Source organism: Maylandia zebra, linkage group LG6, assembly GCF_041146795.1.
Source record: "Maylandia zebra isolate NMK-2024a linkage group LG6, Mzebra_GT3a, whole genome shotgun sequence".
In the NCBI taxonomy this organism is placed as follows: Eukaryota; Metazoa; Chordata; class Actinopteri; order Cichliformes; family Cichlidae; genus Maylandia; species Maylandia zebra.
Genome location: NC_135172.1, coordinates 29,649,364 through 29,670,878, shown reverse-complemented (window position 1 = coordinate 29,670,878; position 21,515 = coordinate 29,649,364). Strand labels below are relative to the sequence as shown.

Sequence of the window (21,515 nt, the reverse complement as noted above, 5' to 3'; positions counted from 1 at the left end):
CATAAAGATAATGTGGGTAAATGCAAAGTGCAGTTTTTAACCCTCTCAGGCTCAAATTAAACTTTTTCTTGCTAATGCACAGTCCTGCAGTGGTACTTCTGAGTAAAAAAAAACTCATAAAATATGTATGTGGGGTAATCAGGTTGTTAGTTTTTAACTGTTGCAAATCGGCACCGCCTGCCTTGAGAGGGTTAAATGATGGAATAAAGATATCTAGTGTAAACCTACCTGGTCCTATGTGAAAAAGCAATCCCCCCGTTAAATCAATCATGCCACACCTGTTAAATCAAGATATCATCTGAATAGAACATGCCCAACAAAGTGAAGTAGGCTCCTCCCACTATCTAAATAAACATTTGTTGTGGGTGACTTAATGGACCATCAGTTCTGCTCTCTGCTAGAAAGTCCTGAAGGGGAATGTCTGGCCATCAGTTCATACCCTGAAGCTCCAAAACACAGACGCTATTCCACCTCTTATTGGCTTAAAATGTTTTTTGGAGTTTTTTTGTCCTAGTGATAGTCAGACTCAAATCACATTGAAATGCTTTGGCTGTTCATGCTCAAAACCCCCCAAATGTGGCTAAATTAAAACAATTCTAGAAAGAAAAATTGTGATGTGAAAGACTGATTGCCAGTTATTGGAGTTGCTTAATTGCAGTTCTTGCTCCCAAGGATGGAACAATCAGTTATTAGGTTCAGGGGGTAATCCTGTTTTCACACAGGACCAGGTTTATTCCTTAGTATTAACACCAAATACTGCATTTCATTTTTATTAATGGCCTCAGAAACACTCATACTGTAGAAATCACATTATCATCACCAGATGATTTCTCCTACACTTTATCAAGTATTGTCTCGTTGGCTGTTGATTATAGGACTCAACTCTATATACCTTAAAAATTTACAGGTTTCAAGGTAAGACAAGGCCAATAAAACCCAGATTAAAGGCCAAAGGTCACTATGTAAAATCTCAAAGAGTGAACAAAAACAGTCTATCTGGGAAAGGATGTTATAGATTGTTCGTAAATAATAATAAATGACACCCGTGCAGCTGTGTAAAGCCCAAGATTAGGTGATGAATACAATGTAAATGCATCTGGCTGGTCTCAAATGACAAAAGAGTTAGAGAAAAGAAACAGGCAACCAAAACAGTGTGCACTACTGAGAAACAGAGCTGTCACAAGCATACGCATTTCAAAGAGAAGCTGTTCAAAAATATGAAGCTAACCCTGCAAGAGTATTTAGAGTCTGTGAGAAGCTGTACAGAAACAGAATCAAGTCAGTTTAGGAGCTGGAGGTAATGACAAAATGTCTAACGCCTGCTGTAGATATTTTGTGTATTTTTTTTAAACCCTAATAAGGATTGTCTTATGGATCTTTTTAAAATAAATGTAAAAAGAAAAATGATGGTTCCCATTTAGAATCGTTGTTACTGTGGAAAATTCTAACATTCTATGTGAAAGTGAGAGCTGAGCCGTGTTTGTATTCAGTGCTCTTTTTTTCGTTCTTTTTTCCCCCATCTGGTCGCCAGCAAGATTAAGACTAAAATCTTTGGTTGCTGATCTTATTCACTTGTTATAAACCTATGACATGCTTTGGCTTTTGAGGATGAATTCTCTTAAGTCCTTTGTGGTTTCTTTGTAATTGTTCCATTATAAATTTTATTAATCACACAAAGAACTAGAGAGAGAAACCAATTATGTCATCAGCCAGTCTTTCACACCGCCTAAAGTACCTGGGTACATGTTGCTTGGTCCCTGTGTGAGTTTTCTGTGGTTGCTTTTGTCCAAACTCATAAGACATGCACGTAAGGTCAACGTGGGTGGATGTGAGTCAGTGTTTACTCCAAATCGTCAGCTGAGATTGTCTACTATTCCCCCAGCCACTCCCAAAGTATAGCTAATTTAAAGATACTTCATTATATTAGCAGTTATTGACCTTAAATGTGTACTTTCTAGTAGTTTATAGTTACTTTACATTGCATATATTTAGGCATATTATACAGTTTATTTTTGTTTAGTTAACATTTTACAAAAAAAGAAACAAAAAGAAAAGAAAAATGTTGTGTTTTCTGACAATACCTACTAATGTTTGTACAAGCACCAGTGAAATGCCAGAGTTTTTTTCTTTTCCAGTGGTTCTGGAGAGAGGAGCTCTTTTATTTTTTTAGGGTGCTGATGTTGGCTGGGATGAAATGGTATCTTAAAGGCTAAAGTCACGGAACAAATGTCTCATTGTGCATTAAACATTGCTCCCTGATTGACTACAGATTTTAGATTTTTTTAGTTATCTAAATAAATCATGTGGCCTTTGGTGTATTCAAACACCGTGTTTATTCTACTCGAGCTATTTTGCATAATATTGCCTCTTTAAGTGAGATAAAAAGGCTTTCAAGCTATCAGTGACAGGCAATATGTTGGGCTGGAAAAAGAAGTTTGTCATATAATAGTTAAAAATGTCATTAGTGAAGTAAAACTACTCTTTTGGAAGGAAAACAAAACAGGCAAAGGTTTAGGCAAGCCTTCAGCAATTTTGTTGAAGTAAATATGTGAGCAAAAACCTGTTCAGTGAGCCTCTTTCAAATGCTAATGTTGCTTTTTATTTCACAAACTTAAAAAAATAAAATTAAACATTAATGGAGGCTTGTAGACTCTACTGTATATGAAGCTAATTAAATCTTTCTGTTCCTTGGAGTTCATTTCAAGGTCTGGGACACTTTTAAGCTGGCTGGCACACACAGCGTGCAGAAGAGGAACCGTGAAAGCTCTCCGACAGAGCAGCTTGGGTTTCTTGAATTACTTCATGGTGGACTATGGGTTATGGTTTGGATGTTTGTCCTGTTAAAGAACTTTTATATTAGTTTCTTTAACAAACTGAATGACATTTGCTAATATGTAGTGGAGTCCACTCTTTTTGTGTTTTTCCAAACAGAGCTTTGGTGATTGTGGTCAAAGAACACATGTTTAACTCCTGCTTAGCTTTTTTCTGATTTTTGTTTCCTTATTTTCTCGAGAACTGTGTACATGGCTGTGAGGTTGTAAAGTTTTCTTCTCATGAGCTTTGCCTGTATATTAGCATGGACAAAACAATAATGCAACACCAAACCCGTGTCAGCCAAACTACTCTGCAGCTCTTTTGCTATATGTATCAGATCGTGTGTTGCCTTTCTGTCCAACCGACATGCAGTTTTTGCCTGAAAGATATTTTAATGTCCCACATTTTCCTTTAACTGCCATTTTAATAACATTTCTGACAGTGGAAATTGCAAATCTGAAGAACTTTGAAGTGTTTTTACATCATTTCAAACTTCTAAAGCATAACTTACCTTAATTTTAGATCCTCAACCAGTTGCTCTCTTTGATTGAATAGAATTTCATAGCTGCTGTGAAAGTGGGGCAGTGACTACTGACAACTCTTGACAGTTTAAAAGGTTTATTTTACAACAAAAAGCTTATTTAATTTAATGTTCACCATCTATTTTGTTTAAGAATCTGAAGTCTTGTCATTGGAAAGTGGACAAAACAAGTGAAAGAATCAAAGTGGCTACCATGGGAAAATAAATGCCGTAGATGGGTAAATATACTGTGCATTTTAAAAAAAACACTAGTATATCTGAGCAACTGGAACTTTTTATGGCACTCTATATTATTGGATTACTGTATTTCAATATTATATATAAAAAAAAACTACAAAATATATTTTAAACTAGCATGTGCTTTAAAATAGTGTCTGCTAATTAAATTCTGTGTACTTACATAAAGTAAAAGCATCAAACGTTGAATTCATTTCCTTAAAGGTACAGTTTGTTAACAGTGTTTAGATATTTTAGACATTCTAAAAAAAATCAGTAATAAATGCATGTTTGGGACCGAACAGTAGAGTTAGTAACAGCAAGCGAACATAGAGGAGCATTTACAGGTTAGAAGACAGATTCTCTTAGGAACTAGTAGAGCCCAGAAACAGATCTATAAGAGGGCGAATACTGGAGTTTTTCTCCACCTTACTAGTCATGTGAGTTTGTTTGTATGAAAAAGAGAAAAATATAGACCTCAGGACAAAGGATGTTACATCATGTTACAGTTATTCCTCTTTTTCTTCCTGAGATGGAAATTGGGAAAAAAATAAAATGAAATAAACAACAAAACAAAAAACATCGGTGTGGATAAGATGAGTCTTAGAAGATGGAACATGCAGGCAAAGTCTGCTGAGTGTAGAGCTGTGCAGGTAGAGAGCACTAATGTTGGAGGAATGGTGTGATGAGCAGGCACGTGAGTGCTGCAGAAGAATTACTGAACAACAGAAACGTTGTTGGGCAGTGAGGTGATGAGACGGCTGGTCCAAAACTAACAGTTGTGCAAGCTGAACATCCAAGATATGACGAATAAACTTCAGTTCAGCATAGCACAATGCCTCAGCGTACCCAGCACACTGGCATGCATGAGCTGATAAGCCCCAGGTGTGCACGGTGACTGGAGTGGAGCTCGGAGAGTGGGAGATGACAGTGCAGCATCTACAATTCACAAAATTTAACAAACCAGAAGAAACAAGGACACAAACCAAATGAAGATGAGAACACAAAACAAAGCAAAAAGAGGAAAAATTGAATAAAATGATTTGCTTTTTTTAGATGGCGAATATAACTCTAGTGTTTAAATATAAAGAAGCATATATTCAATTCAATTTTATTTATACAGCCCCAAATCACGACAACACTCACCTTAAGGCACTTTAGATTGTACGGTAGATCCTACAATAACACATACAGAGAAAAAACCCAACAATCATAGGACCCCCTATGAGCAAGTGCTTTGGCAACAGTGGGAAGGAAAAACTCCCTTTTAACAGGAAGAAACTTCCGGCAGAACCAGGCTCAGGGAGGGGCGGGGCTATCTGCTATCTGGGGTGAGAGAAGGAAATCAGGATAAAAGACATGCTGTGGAAGAGAGCCAGAGATTAATAACAAGTATGATTCAGTGCAGAGAGGTCTATTAACACATAGTGAGTGAGAACGGTGACTGGAAGAATGCTCTTTCTGGACTTTAGCTCAGCATTCAATCATATCATCCCGGAGATCCTGGTCCAGAAACTGTCTCACCTGGGACTCTCCACCCCCATCTGCCTCTGGATCAAGGACTTCCTGACAAATAGACCACAGTCTGTCAGACTCGGCCCCCACCTGTCCAGCACCATCACACTCAGCACCGGGTCTCCACAAGGATGTGTTTTGAGTCCCCTCCTGTTTACGCTCTACACATCCAACTGCTCCCCCTACCCATCTCTCAAACACCATCATAAAGTTCGTGGATGACACCACAGTGGTTGGACTCATCTCAAGGGGTGATGAGTCGGACTACAGAGATGAGGTCAACAGACTGACTGAGTGGTGTTCAGTTAACAACCTCCAACTGAACACCACGAAAACTAAAGAACTTATCTTGGACTTCAGGAAGGGCAGAGCAGACTCGGCCCCACTTTACATTCACGGGAACTGTGTGGAAAGGGTACACTCCATGAGGTTTCTGGGCGTGCGGATCTCTGATGACCTCTCCTGGACTGCAAATACCATGGCGGTGGTAAAAAAGGCCCAGCAGCGTCTCCACTTTCTGAGAGTGCTCAGGAGGAACAACCTGGAGGAGAGGCTGCTGGTGACATTTTACAGAGCCACCATAGAGAGCATTCTAACGTACGGCATAACAACATGGTATGCAGGGTGCTCAGCTGCGGACAGGAAAGTACTGCAGAGGGTCATCAACACAGCCCAGAAGATCACTGGCTGCTCTCTGCCCAGCCTGGAGGTCACTGCAAACTCTCGGTACCTCAGCAGAGCTGGCAATATCATCAAGGACTACTCTCACCCCAGCAACCAACTGTTTGAACTATTACCATCAGGCCGACGGTACAGGTCACATAAAACCAGGACAAACAGATTCAGGGATGGCTTCTTTCCCAGAGCGATCACCGTAGTAAATAAGCACAAATACAATTGAACCTGCTTAGCTATACCATACCGTCACTGCCATTATATTATGCTGCTATTCATACTGTCATTATATTAATGCTGCTATCCTGTATATATCGTACTTACTATTGTTTGAGTACTTGCGATTGTTTTATTGTACTTTTTATATTTTACATTTATATTTATTATTGAATCTTGCACCAAGGGAGTGGCACTCCAATTTCGTTGTACTCTGTACAATGACAATAAAGGCTATTCTATTCTATTCTATTATTTAAGACCTTGTATGTGAGGAAAAGGACTTTGAATTCAATTCTGGATTTAACAGGAAGCCAATGAAGGGAGGCCAATATGGGACAAATATGCTCTCTCTTTCTAGTCCCTTCAGTACTCTTGCTGCAGCATTTTGGATTAACTGAAGGCATATAGAAGGATAACCTTACTAAGCACAGTGATTGCAAATAGTTTCTCTGAAAACAAAATCTGTGCTAGCAGCATCTGTAAGACTATAACAACAAGCTGGCAGCTGGTAAATAATTTTTGTGCAGTTCACTTATCAACATGTTATAGCTTACATCTATTCCCACATAATATAATGATGCAGGAAAAACTGTTACAGCTGTGTCCAAAAGTCCACTCATACAAACAGGAATTAGGGAGTTTTTCTTTATATGTATTTTACCTAAGTCAGGGTAAAATGGAGAAACATTTTGCTAACCTTCAGCACAGCTTTTTGAAACAATGTGTTATGAACTAAGCAGTACATGTAAAGTCTAAATAAAAAGATTTAAAAAAAAAATACCTTAAGTCTGCATTCTTTCTAATAGCCAGAAGGTGGCGCCTCCTCTGGTTGTGTCAAAGCTTCAGGTTGAATATAAGACCACAGAGAAATGGCCCACAGCGTGTCCTTTCTCTGTGACCTCAGAAAACACTTTCCTGATTAGTTTATGGGCTCAGCCATTAGTTTCCGGTCATCCTGAATGCAACATGAAATGCTTTGTAACTGCAGACGGGAGTCTCATTGATCTAAAACACTGAACGAACCCAAAATGGTAGACTTCTCCATAAACAGAGTTGGTACTATATTCCCAAAATGCAAGCAATTCTGTTGCTCAAACTTGTCTATTGTAGGTTTTATTCATTTTTAAATTATTGAACATTATTCATTTAAATTACACTACACTCCTTCTCTGTCCTTGTTTGTTAACTTGGACACAAATAAAAGATCAGAAAAATCCTGAACTTAATGAGGATGAGTGATAAATGAAATGAAAATCACAAATGTTAAGGAGCAGTAAACCTTGTCACATCTTGTAGTCAGGCAAAAATGCCTGCCTGGCCTAACAGGTCTGCAGAGCATTTCTTGAAAAGTGAAAGTGTTTTCTGAATTTAAGAAAATCAAGCTATTCGGGGCTTTTTTTTTGTTTGTTTTTCTTTTTACTTTATACTGCTGCTTGTTTTAGATTAACAAAGGTTTAGCAGCAAAGGCTCTTCTTAGAAACGGACAATTTGGGTTTTGTCCTGTGACATTATAACAATTTATATTGTAATCTTGCAGCCTTGGTCACTGAGCACCAAAGACAAAACCTTTTATCCTTTTTGTTTTTGCTCTTTAAGTCTGACTCCTCAAAGTTTATGACAAGTTGGCAGCTTGAAAAAAATTTTTGGCAGTCCTGCAGTCAGGCCGTTGTTATATAGATCTCTTGTCATTGCTTGTGTTTATAATGGTGCTTTGTACCCAAGAACAAAATGTCAGTATAATCTCAGTACTAACAATAGTAAACAGCACATCATCTATACAAACTCTAAAGAAACACAGAAGAGATTTTTCCCACCACAGCAGCAAGATGTGCATGATGAAATCTCCTTTATGGTTTAGTTTATTATCCTCTAATATAATTATCTCATTCTGAACCCAAACCTTGGCCCTAAAGCCAAATTCCAACCCTCTGAAGCTCTCAGAAAAAAAGCACAAAGTCATAGTCAAAACTTATCCACTTTCTCAAAATCCTTCCTCCCAAGATCTAAAACCAAAACCAGTCTTTACAAAGGTAGTCGTACATGTGCACACACATTGACACACACAGTAGCATAGCAATCGTACTGCATGTGCCTCAGTGGACACTGGTATTCAAGAGTAATTTCTCTCTTTGAGAGCTCACAGAATAAGTAGTTGTAACAAGTTAGATACACTGTGTGTCCCGACGCTACAGGCAGACACACTTGTTTCCATGGCTAATTACTTGTTTGTATAGCGCTCGTTTCTTGTGCACCTCGACTCTCCCCGTTGTGTTCATCACATCTTTTCATAAGCCTGCAATTGTTCCTCTCACTCCAAACTCCTCTCCCTCTGGTTCAGGAGTGCTACTACATGAATAGGGGAGAGCGATTGGACTACATGTAACAGCCTCAGCTAGCACTGAACCCGAACCACCTCCCCCTTCTCTTCTCCCTCTGCCGAGCCACAAACCACACCCCTAACTCCAACAGTAGCTTTATTTGTTTATTTATTTGTAAGAGACCCTGCACAAAAGCCAGCCAGAGAATTGACACATTGTACCAGATTTGATTAGCGTTTGCAGTTTCTTGGCAGGTAATATTTATCTGGTCACTTATTGCTATAGCAAGTGTAACCCACAATCAGACTTGCAGCTCAAAGGGCAACAGTGTGTGAAAGGGAAACATAGTTTTTCTTTATGGAAGAGAATCTAAACATGTTGTACTGCACTTTTGTGAGAGAGGCTCTGCTTTTTTGAAAACAAAACACAAAGTCTCAGTGGGCAGCGCTGACTTATTGTCTGCCTTTCAAAACCCGCCTGTAACCATAGCAACTGTAAATGTTAGGTTTCTAGCCATGAGACAGTTGTAGTAGGATTAACTGACAGCGTGTGTGCACAGGACATTTTTTAGCCTAAGGGCATTATTTATATAATAATTTTTGTGAAGTTGTCCATTTTTCCTCTGAGTACTATGACGAGCTGATGCAGCTAAAGGCATTTTTCCTGTCCAAGCAATCTTTGAGATGTCAGTCACAAACAAGTGAACCTTTTACCATTCTTTAGATTTGCCAGTCTGCAGCACAGACCTCTAAACCATAAAGCAAGAAGAGAAAAATCCCAAGATGATGCATTTTAATATGTTGAGCTAATCAAAGTGTATTTAAGGTGACCATGGCTTAGGCAGTAGAATAGATTTATCGGTAATTGGAGGGGTGGTGTACTTTTTTTTTTATCAATGGGTCCTTTAGTCTGCATGTCAAACGCACCTCAAAATTGCTCATCATTTATCATCTGCGTGTGTGTTTGGGGGTATTTTGTAGCATCATATGAAGAGCTTTGTGAATGAGTAGAGCACTTTTAGTGGTCAATAAGATGAGTAATGTGCCATACAAAATCCAGTCATTTTATCCTCTATACAGTGACTTCAAAGCACCTTAAGGTGCTTCTGTGAAGATGAAAAACCAAAGACGAGGAAAGCGAGAAAATTGTTCCACCCTTAAGTGGAACAAGGACAAGACTTTAATTCAAAAAGCTTTCATGCAATCAGGCATCATTATGACAAAACTAAACGTGTGAAAAAATTAATCAGGCAAGCTTTTATTTTTGATCTGGGAAAGCCAAATGAAAAATAGATTAATATCACCTGCTTTATTTATGTAACTATGCACCTAATTGATGTAAATATTGATTCCAGCTTGCACCAGATGATGCCTGGAAGTGCCCCCACTGTAAGCAGCTTCAACAGGGTATGGTGAAGATGAGCCTGTGGACTCTGCCAGACATACTGATCCTCCATCTCAAGCGCTTCCGTCAGGTAGGCCAGCTTCAAAGTGGTCTCAAGTGAAGACTTTCATCTTGATCATTACATTACTACTACAGTCATCAAAATAATTTATTTAAAAGATGTCTATGGTAGTAACAAACACCTGAGGAACTATTATCTGACTCTACACAGACAATTTGACAATTTATAGAGGAGCCAGATACAGTATTCAAGAAATATGAATACACGCCTTTGAAATGACTAAAATTAACGTGATTTCAAATAGCATCAACTTACAATAATAACTTTAAGATTATTTTGTAAAATGAACTGAAATAATTATTCAAACGTTTACTGTGTTTAGTCTCATTTAAAACACATTATACAGACTACATTTAACACAACAGTGCAAAAAAACTGAAGCTAAACACAACAACAAGTCTGTTGAATGCTGCAGGAAAAGAGTATACGTGCAATTTCCAATTAACAACTAGTTATATGAACAGTCTTTTAAATAAACTGCAGTTGTCTAAAGGATTTGCTTTAACAAGAAAGCAGTTTGTGAGAACTCATCAGGATAAGAAAAGATCATTTTTATGGCTCAGTTAAGCCAAATTTCTTTCCTGAAATAATAAATGAAAAGATGAGTTTGAGTGTAAAGAAATGTAGCCTTTAATGATTTCAAAAGCACTGCAGGAAACAAGAAAGGGAAGCCAGATGAATACTGTGAAAAGGGCCATTTGTGAACAGTCATTGAAAAAGACAACCTCTCTGTCAAAGAGCAGCTCAGTATAAAAATGAGTAAAAATGAAATTGTTTCTCTGTGGATGATGGGTATGTGAAAACATGTTTGTGATAAAATACTTGCCATAACAACTACAAATTACGAATTAATAAACTCATTATTGACGGGAACTGGAAAACTGGAAAAGCTCATCCACGCCTTTGTGACCTCAAGGCTGGATTACTGCAACTCACTTTATTTTGGTCTTCATTCTGCCCTCCTTCATAGACTGCAGACAGTCCAAAATGCTGCAGCATATATTCTGACCAGAACTGGGAAGTTTGCCTGTATCACTCCTGTTCTAGCTGACCTGCATTGGCTACCCATAAAATACCGCATCCAATTTAAAATACTGCTGCTCACGTTTAAAATTACCAACAACACAGCACCGAGCTACCTTAAGGAACTCCTTAAATCGTATGTTCCTGCCAGAGCATTAAGATCATCTACTCAGTTACTCTTGGTGCAGCCTAGATCTCGGCTGAAGTCTAGAGGTGCCCGGGCGTTTGCCCTGGCTGCACCAGAGTTGTGGAATAACCTTCCGATTGTGATCCGGGCGTCCGATTCCATCCAATCTTTTAAATCACGGTTAAAAACCTATTTGTTTAATCTCGCCTTTCCTCCTTGTTAATGCTTGCACTTGACTTTTAGACTTACTCTATTTTTCCTTATACAGATTTTTATGGCTTGTGCTTTTATTATGTTTTTATTTTGATATGCATTTCATATTACCCCATGTGTATTAGTGGCATTGACCTGTGAGTATATTTGATACTTTGCTAAGGCCTTATAATACTCGTGTTACTTCTCTGTCTCTTATCTTAAGCACTTCGGTATACCACTGGTTTTTAAATGTGCTCTATAAATAAAGTTTGTTGTTGTTGTTATTGTGCTTACAGTTTCTCTTGATGGCCCAGTGTTGGATTGGATATTAGAGAGAATAAAACTGGCCTTTTATGGACTGATTTTTGCAAGAGTATAAAAGTCCCAGAAAATCCTTTGTGCCTGACCATCTTCAGGGGACTTTTTGTTGTTGTTGTTGTTGTTGTTAAGCCACTTAACAGTGACCTGTGTGTCATTCAAGCATGAAAAGGCACTTAACTCAAGGCATAAACCATTTTTGTGTCTACACATAGCAGACAATTTAGCAAAGAACCAATTTTATAATAATAATGGATTGGATTTATATAGCGCTTTTCAAGGCACCCAAAGCGCTTTACAATGCCACTATTCATTCACACACTGGTGGAGGCAGCTACAGTTGTAGCTACAGCTGCCCTGGGGCAGACTGACAGAAGCGAGGCTGCCATTTCGCGCCATCGGCCCCTCTGGCCAACACCAGTAGGCGGTAGGGTAAAGTGTCTTGCCCAAGGACACAACGACCAGGACAGAAAGCCCGGGGATCGAACCAGCGACCTTCCGGTTACAGATACGCTTCCCAACCCCCTGAGCCACGGTTATATCATATCTTTAAGCACTTTGTTACTACCAGCCTGCCACAAACAACCACAATTTGTTTCTTTTGCTTTAATTTAATCTATGAAAAATGCAAAAGATAACAAAGTTTGACAGGGTGTTTTTGCACCAAAGTCATTCCTAAAGAGCTGTTAGCTGAAAACTTAAAGAATATCTCATCATGATCTGCAGGAAACTGGACAAGCGGAAGGAAAAAAAAAGACAAAAGTGGCCTAAAAGACAAAAGTGGCCTTAGTGCCCCCCCAAAAAAAAGCTATCAGTAAGTCATGAAAGTCAAGTCCTTAAAAAAAAAAAGGATGGATGCAGTGATGCATCTAACCCTTCTGTTGATCCAGCTAATGTTCGTCGAAGCATAATCAAAAATGGTCTCAGTCAAAGAGGAAAGGGAAACAGGGAGAAATGGGCTGAGGTATGGATTGAAAATCAGTGGCAACGGGTCTTTTATGCTTGAATGATTTATAGGTCAGTGCTAAGTGGCTTAAAACACAAACCAAAAGGCAAGGACTGGAATGAAAATGAGAGAAAAAGCAGTCAATACCCAAATAGAAACTGAAAGATCCCCAACAGCCTGAAAAAACTATACACAGTAAGTTTCTTTCCATCCCCCTTTCCTCTTTAGTGAGATAGGCAAGCGCCATGTCACAATCATTGAAGCATGCCTCGTAGCCTGCTTCTTTAAAACCAACACCCCACCTTTCTCTGGCCTTCATGCATTATTCCAAACACGTATTATCATTATCGGTCTAAATCCCCCACACCCCATTACCTTGCCACCGTGAAGTTCTTTAATATCCTGGGAGATCCCAGTCTGGAAAGTTAAAAAGGATTCAAACCTATGCATTCTCTTCCTCAACTAAACTTTGTTTAGAGCCATGGCAACAACAAAAAAGATAAAAAGTGGTGTTTTTATGAATTCTGACTGTTTACTGAAAGGAAGAACATGAAAGAAGGCAAGTGAAAACAACTATGATGAAAGCCAATGTGCCACACAAATTAATTGCTGGTACTTTCTAACCACTCTTTATGAAACATTCTGATGTTGTACATCAATGCAGGAAAAAAAACAAATGAAAACTGAAAGAGGACATGCAAAGGGTTGGTGTTACAGAAGGTGTGGGGTAAGATGGAGGCAGATGACACATAAAGGGAGTGAAATAAAGAAGAATTAGTGATCAGCCACAGACTTTTTCAGCCTCAGATATACAGATACAGTGGGGCAAAAAAGTATTTAGTCAGCCACCGATTGTGCAAGTTCCCCCACCTAAAATGATGACAGAAGTCAGTAATTTGCACCAGAGGTACACTTCAACTGTGAGAGACAGAATGTGAAAAAAAAATCCATGAATTCACATGATAGGATTTGTAAAGAATTTATTCGTAAATCAGGGTGGAAAATAAGTATTTGGTCAATAACAAAAATACAACTCAATACTTTGCAACATAACCTTTGTTGGCAATAACAGAGGTCAAACGTTTACTATAGGTCTTTACCAGGTTTGCACACACAGTAGCTGGTATTTTGACCCATTCCTCCATGCAGATCTTCTCGAGAGCAGTGATGTTTTGGGGCTGTCGCCGAGCAACACGGACTTTCAACTCCCGCCACAGATTTTCTATGGGGTTGAGGTCTGGAGACTGGCTAGGCCACTCCAGGACTTTCAAATGCTTCTTACGGAGCCACTCCTTTGTTGCCCGGGCGGTGTGTTTTGGATCATTGTCATGTTGGAAGACCCAGCCTCGTTTCATCTTCAAAGTTCTCACTGATGGAAGGAGGTTTTGGCTCAAAATCTCACGATACATGGCCCCATTCATTCTGTCCTTAACACGGATCAGTCGTCCTGTCCCCTTGGCAGAAAAACAGCCCCATAGCATGATGTTTCCACCCCCATGCTTCACAGTAGGTATGGTGTTCTTGGGATGCAACTCAGTATTCTTCTTCCTCCAAACACGACGAGTTGAGTTTATACCAAAAAGTTCTACTTTGGTTTCATCTGACCACATGACATTCTCCCAATCCTCTGCTGTATCATCCATGTGCTCTCTGGCAAACTTCAGACGGGCCTGGACATGCACTGGCTTCAGCAGCGGAACACGTCTGGCAGTGCGGGATTTGATTCCCTGCCGTTGTAGTGTGTTACTGATGGTGACCTTTGTTACTTTGGTCCCAGCTCTCTGCAGGTCATTCACCAGGTCCCCCCGTGTGGTTCTGGGATCTTTGCTCACCGTTCTCATGATCATTTTGACCCCACGGGATGAGATCTTGCGTGGAGCCCCAGATCGAGGGAGATTATCAGTGGTCTTGTATGTCTTCCATTTTCTGATGATTGCTCCCACAGTTGATTTTTTCACACCAAGCTGCTTGCCTATTGTAGATTCACTCTTCCCAGTCTGGTGCAGGTCTACAATACTTTTCCTGGTGTCCTTCGAAAGCTCTTTGGTCTTGGCCATGGCGGAGTTTGGAGTCTGACTGTTTGAGGCTGTGGACAGGTGTCTTTTATACAGATGATGAGTTCAAACAGGTGCCATTCATACAGGTAACAAGTGGGGGACAGAAAAGCTTCTTACAGAAGACGTTACAGGTCTGTGAGAGCCAGAGATCTTCCTTGTTTGAGGTGACCAAATACTTATTTTCCACCCTGATTTACGAATAAATTCTTTACAAATCCTACCATGTGGATTCATGGATTTTTTTTTCACATTCGGTCTCTCACAGTTGAAGTGTACCTCTGGTGCAAATTACTGACCTCTGTCATCATTTTAAGTGGGGGAACTTGCACAATCGGTGGCTGACTAAATACTTTTTTGTCCCACTATATATGCTTTTAGGATGGCTCATTCCCAGAGGCCTGCCGTGGTTAGAATCTTTCTCACTGTGTACGCCAGGCCATATTTTTCCCCACACCTGGTATAATCAGATAGATCACTGCTTTCTCCTTTTTGCTGTCTGGTGGAGTCTCTTATTATTATGTTTTTTCCCATCTGTTCACATGGTAGCTTCCCAGTACTCATCCCCATACTGCAATTTCATAGTAATTCAGCACAGGCTTTAGAGTGTGTAGGTCATTTCCCTAGCTGAGATCATTGGGTATGCACACCAGTTTCAGTTGTACTGAATCTCCTGCCATGACCGGGTTAAAATAAACCATGCCTTTTTGCTATAACTGACCCATCACTAGTGTTTTTTTGCTCAGGGACTACAGATAGAAATTAGGTTTCGACTTCGTTTGTGCGTCTCCCTGTAATTAAACATTTGAAAAACCCTTGACACGAACCCTTGCTGCTTTCACAGGAGACTCATTAGTATCCCTTCATATGCCTGGTTCTTCTTGTTCCTTGTTTCAAAAGTGAACCCTGCCCTTTTCTTTAGATGTTTGCTTCTCTGAGTTTTAATGAACACATTGTAAGTTGTCAGTATTTTGTTGCAGCAGCTATGTTTGCTATGCCTAACACTGTAAGGTCATAACATGCGACCTTTTATTCGTAATTGGTTCACGGTAATCTTTTTAGTAACATAGTAATACTACTATACTTAAGCTTGGATATGTTACCAGCGTGCATAACAATTAAACTTTTGCCACATTAGGAAAGCATCTTGTTTTCCAGCACAGCTAACAAACAATATCCCATGATCTGAAAAGGCTCCCTGTGTTTTGGAGAAACTTGACCAAACTGGTTTGTGTTAACAAAATGGTAGCATTTGTTAACCTTTACTTAACTAATCTGGTCTCATTTAAGCCATCACTTTGTTTTTTTCAATGGCCCTGACCAGGACAAGTTTAAGTCACAATGACACAACTAATGGTTTTAGGAAACTTCAAATTTAATAAACAAACAAACAATCTTTTAACAGAGAGTTTACAATAGTTCGTCAACTTTCACTTACATTTGCAAACACATGCCAAGCTGATGGGAGCTTAAAAACAAAAAAACATTGTTGCCACATTTAATAACATATCCTAACACACAGAAATGACTGATAAATCAATTTTATAATGATTATTTTTTTCTCCAGAAGCCAAATTAATTTTCCCTATGGGCCATATACTGAGTATAGCATTAATGCCAAAAAACATGAACATCCCTGAAGATCCTTTTGCTCCATATGTGCCAATATGCTCCTGAGACCCAGCCTATTCATTTATGTCCTCCGTGGATAGAATAGATGTAAGAAGTTATGTAGTGATGGGATTTTTCTTTTCACTTAATCTGTACAATTGCTCCGCACACTCCCCGGAGTGTAGTGCTGTAATATTTTACATTAGTGCTTAATACCGCCTTGCTGAACATAATAAATTCCTCACAGTCATTACGAGTCTTACCTGGAACTGTCGAATGTTGAGAAACTGGGACTGCTGTGGGGGGCTGCACCAATAAGCTGGACTCATTTATGCTCAATATTAATCTTATAAACTGCTGCTGATGAGAGCAGATGTTACAATTAGGCAATGAAAATGTAAGAGGTATAGTTAAAAACACCAATATTTTAAGACAATTTATCAATTTAATCAATTTTCTCAAAAACAACTGTGAGCAAAATGTGCATGTTTTTGCTAAATTTCAAATACCCTAAACTTTATTTTACTTTATAGAATATATTGTACTGCCATCTTACTTGTAGTTTCATGTATTCATGTGACGTTTTTCAGTTCTTTCTTCTTGTTCAGTGAAAGAGATCTAGTCTGTTTTTGGCCTGAACAAGTGCTTTAAAGCTGAGGTAGGACAGTCACATCAACAGCAAACGCAGCATCAGCTTTCCATTATGCATCTGACAGTTCTGGATGTCCTTTGCCTTTTGTCTCACAAAATTGTTGAATTTTTGCTGTCAGGCTGCACACTGTTTTTAGCACTTTGCTCAGGTTGAACCCCCTGACAGATGTGTGATATATATTCCCCAATAAACTCTTTTAGTTATGACATTAGCAACATGGTTAATTATTTTGCTCTGACTTACACAGCACCTCTTAGTGTATAATACAATGCCAAAATACCAATTTTAGTTGTGGGTTAATTTCACTCACTTTATCCTTCGTCCACTTCAAAAGTCCAACATTTTTCCATGTCAGATTTGGACAAACATCAGTTCTAACACCTGTCAGTGTGTCCCATTTTCTATCAAAGCATGCACTTGCCTCCATGAACAAATCACTTCCTATTGTGCTGCTCAATTTCAAACTCTTTTGTTATTCCACGTACAAAGGGAAGTAGTATATGTGGGCTGTGTCGCAGGCACCACAGCTCTTGTCCAGAGCCAAGGACAAAAAGTCAGACTTCAGGCTTTTACACTTTGCTTGGAAAGAAAGAAGCAGAAAGAGGGAAGGCCCCATGAGTTAAGCCCTGCTGATCACCTCACATGAGACCCTTTCTTCAAAAACTCTAGTATCAGATCCTGATTTTGGAGTTCCTGACTGACACACCTTTTCTCTCTGCATTAGAATTCAGTCAGTCAGTCTGCCAAAATCTGTACCAAGCACCGGCTTAGCATCAGAGACCAGAGCCAGTAATATGCACAGCACAATTTCTAAGGTTGGGGGGTTATGCAGGGCCTTCCATCATGATAAGGATTCAATCTCAGTAGGAAAGCTTCTATACTAAAAAGTGATTTGAATAAAAAATCCATACTGAATCACAAGCATGTAAGAGAAAACTGCTGGGCACTTCTTTTACTGACCTAAAACTTTTGTTTTCTGATTCTGGTTACTTCTAAAGAGCCTCTGGAATAAAACTGACAGTAAGTAAAAGCAGAATTCATTTATGTTTCTTTGACATATGCAAATAGTTTGTCTTTATTTATTTGCCGTTTAATTCATTTGGCAGCTATATGCTAGTTTTACTTTTGAATCTTTTTGTAGATGTTCAGATTCCTAACAGAGTAATATTTGCCTGCATATTCACTTGTTGTTGTACAGCTTTGTGAATCTAAATGTAGTTCTAGCTTTTACTGCAGTTGATTCCAATTGTTTGCTCACGAGCTGTTCTGTTTTTAACTTTGTCTTCAGCCACTGCTCAGTGAGATCAGGTGACAGACCTGGTCATTAAAAGTACTGACTTTACTTTCAAAAATCTCCTGACCAGCTTTCGCTGTATGTTTTGGTCAATTCATTTTCATTCAGATTAATTTATATAGGCGCAAATCACAACAACTGTTACCTCAAGGTGCTTTATATTGTAAGGTAAAGACTCTAAAATAACAGAGAAACAAAAATATTTATGTTTTCAATTTTTTAAATAAATTACATACCCAAAGCTGAAATATCTTAAAATTGTGTTCAGACTCACATTCTTTCTGTCAGGCTCGCATGTGTTAGTTGTTATGTTGAGAAATTGTATTACTGCACCACTCAGAACAGTCAATACTTATTGTAAAGCTACTCAAGCATTTTCTTGCTTGAATGCTTTTCATCACTCTCATGTTGAAAGGTGATTGTTGAGCCATTGTACTGGGTACACTGGTGTATGCCCTGTGAACTTCATACTGCTTGCCGCAGGTGCCCTCAAATCACTTTCTAGACACAACACATATTTAAGGAAATGACCATTTTGTTTTCCATTGTAACTATAATCAACATAATACTTTGTAAATCAATCAGTCATACATTTCTATAGATAGAGTCCCTGCTGTTCCTGTCACAGCAAAAGAGTGGATATAGAATCAGTCAAGCCTTTGCCATTAGGCAAAAATAGTAATTGGCACATTACTATTGAGAATTGCAAAAGAAAAAAAAGTATTTCCAAGTATTTAAAGTACAAAAATGTGCAAACATAATGGTGTGTATGGACTGTATGTATGAATAATGATTTTTGAAACAGGTTGGAGAGCGAAGGAACAAGCTGTCAACACTCGTGCGTTTCCCTCTAACTGGTCTGGACATGGCACCGCATGTAGTGAAGCGAAGCCAGAGCATGAAGAACCTGAATATGGGGCCATCACCACCTTCCTGGAAACAGCACTCAGGCCAACCACACCAAGCTGCTGACATGATGCTTCCTCATGAATTCTTGTATGATCTTTATGGTGTGTGTAACCATCACGGAGGAATGCATGGAGGACATTATACTGGTATGTAACAATGACGTCTTCTTATTGCTTTTCATACACACTCTTCTGTCATGCAGTTGGCACATCCACACAAATGAAGTTACTGCATAATATGGATATATACAAAGTGTGTGTGTGTGTGTGTGTGTGTGTGTGTGTGTGTGTGTGTGTGTGTGTGTGTGTGTGTGTGTGTGTGTGTGTGTACATGTTTAGGTATCTTTGTGAGGACAGAAAATTGGCATGCCACTATACTTGTGGGGACCAACAGTCACTTAGAGGGACAAAATGCTCATTCCCACGAGTTTGAAGGAATTTTTGAGGCTCCAAATGTGGTTTTAGTGTCAGGGTTACAATTAGGTTAGGTTTAGGCTGAGGGCATTCATTTTTGATGGTTAGGGTAAGTGTCTAGGGAAAGCATTATGTCAATTAGATGTTCTCACTAAGATATGAAAATTAGTCTGTGTGCGTGTGTATGTGTGTGTGTGTGTGTGTGTGTGTGTGTGTATTACAACAGGGACCAGATTTAGCTAGAATGCTAACTCCACAAGGAAGACCATTTTCACTTCAAATGACAGTTCAGATCTCTCAATGACAAATAACATGCAACACTGAGTTATCCCGTCTTCTTTGGCAGATGTTTTTGACCAATCAGTTTTGAGAAAGTCTATGCCCATCTGTCATACTCAATACCTCAGCAAAGTAAACTGCTCTGTGCTGCTTAGTGTTTTAATTTTAAATGAAATGTTTCGATACAACCCTCCAGCAGTCTGGGTCTCTACTATCCTCAGCTCAGTGAACTGTGGTTCATCCCAATAGTCCTGTGCACAGTAATTGCAAGTAGCTAAGTGAGTCCCTAAATGTGGGATGGATTTCCAATTTCAGGTACTGTCCAGGCTGCCATTTAGACTGTTAGTATGTGGAGGATTTTCAAACTACGTGTGTCTGATAAGAATGATGTTATTTTACTAATGGGTGGCTCCCCATTAGTAAAATAACATGTACAGTCTATGTCTAGTTTATGTACAGTCGGGGGAAAAATAATTCCTTAATTCCCCTGCTGAATTTGTAAGTTTGCTCACTGACAACAAAAATAAAGTCTTCAATGTTTCATTTTAACTGGAGACTGAAAACCATCAAAAGAAGAAAAAAAACACAATGTACATTGCACAAGCACCTAAATTGATTTGCATGCCATTGATTTAAATGTGCATTTAATCCCCAAGCAAACCATGACTTAGTACTTGATGGAGAAACCCCTGTTATCAAACTCAGCGATAAGACATTTCCTGTAGATGGTCACCAGGTTTGCAGAATTGTCCAAATCCTTTAGGTTTCTTGGCTGCTGCTTTGCAACTCGAAGCTTCAGCTCACTTCATAGATTTTCTACAGGACTGAGGTCTGGCTAGGCATCTACATGACCCTGATATGCTTCTTTGTTACCTGGGCATTATTTTTTGGGTCATTATTAGGCCGTGGACAGGTCTTCCAGCATATCTTCAGTTTTCTGGTTGAGGAAAGGAGGTTGTGCAAGATTTTACGGTATAAAGCCCCACCCATTGGCTTCTCAATGCAGTGAAGTTGTCCTGTATCCTTAGCAGGACAGCTTTTTAGTTATTTATTTTTAATCTTTATTTTCATTAAAAATGTAAATAACATGCACAATTTCTTTCTGTGAAGGTTCTCAGTCATCCAGGTCATCGTAGTCAAAGGAGCTTGCAAAGAAAAGCGTCTGGACTTCTTTAAGTTGCTTGAAGACGTTTCACCTCTCATCCAAGAAGCTTCTTCAGTTCTAAGGTCAAATGGTGGGGAGTCCCCGATTTAAACCCATTGGGAGAATCCATAGAAGAGCCACCTCCACAGGACAAGACTCAGCAGTCCATCTGCATCTTAGGGACAAAGGACACTCTTTCGAGGATGCCAATGTTCACATTTTGGACAGAGAGGACAGATGGTTTGAAAGAGGAGTGAAAGAAGCCATCTATGTCCACTGTGAGCGACCATCTTTGAACAGAGGCGGTGGTTTATAACACCAACTGTCTGTCATCTATAATCCAGTTTTGAGATCCCTCCCCAGACACCTTAACGCCCACTCACATCCTGGGCCATTTGACCTCAGGAAATCGCATGATAAGGTGGGGCCAGGTTTCACAATGAGCTCACCCGAAACCCTGGCTGATTGGGACCCACACCCAGTTTCACACCTTGGCTCATGTGATTAGAGGATCATCAGGGGGTCCTTTTGTCCCTCTGTGGGGGGATACTCCCACTAGGTTTAAATCTGGGACTCTCCACCATTTGACCTTAGAACTGAAGAAGCTTCTCGGATGAGAGGTGAAACGTCTTCAAGCAACTTAAAGAAGTCCAGACGCCTTTCTTTGCAAGCTCCTTGGACCATGCACAATTTCATTACAATCAATACAAAACATTACATACGCACCATTCAATATGGCGGACTCTGCAATAAATCAAATTTACATTTGAAATACAAGAATAAAATT

The 21,515-nt window shown here is 39.3% G+C and overlaps 1 protein-coding gene across 1 annotated transcript in view; it reads left to right on the top strand.

Annotated features, from left to right (window-relative positions):
• Positions 1-21,515, top strand: part of usp43a (ubiquitin specific peptidase 43a) — a 137,587-nt gene that overhangs the window by 102,138 nt on the left and 13,934 nt on the right. Inside the window, exons 12-13 of the mRNA XM_004539282.4 lie at positions 9,653-9,772; positions 18,789-19,038. Of these exons, the coding sequence (XP_004539339.2) occupies positions 9,653-9,772; positions 18,789-19,038 (370 nt within the window). The remainder of the gene's footprint in view (positions 1-9,652; positions 9,773-18,788; positions 19,039-21,515) is intronic.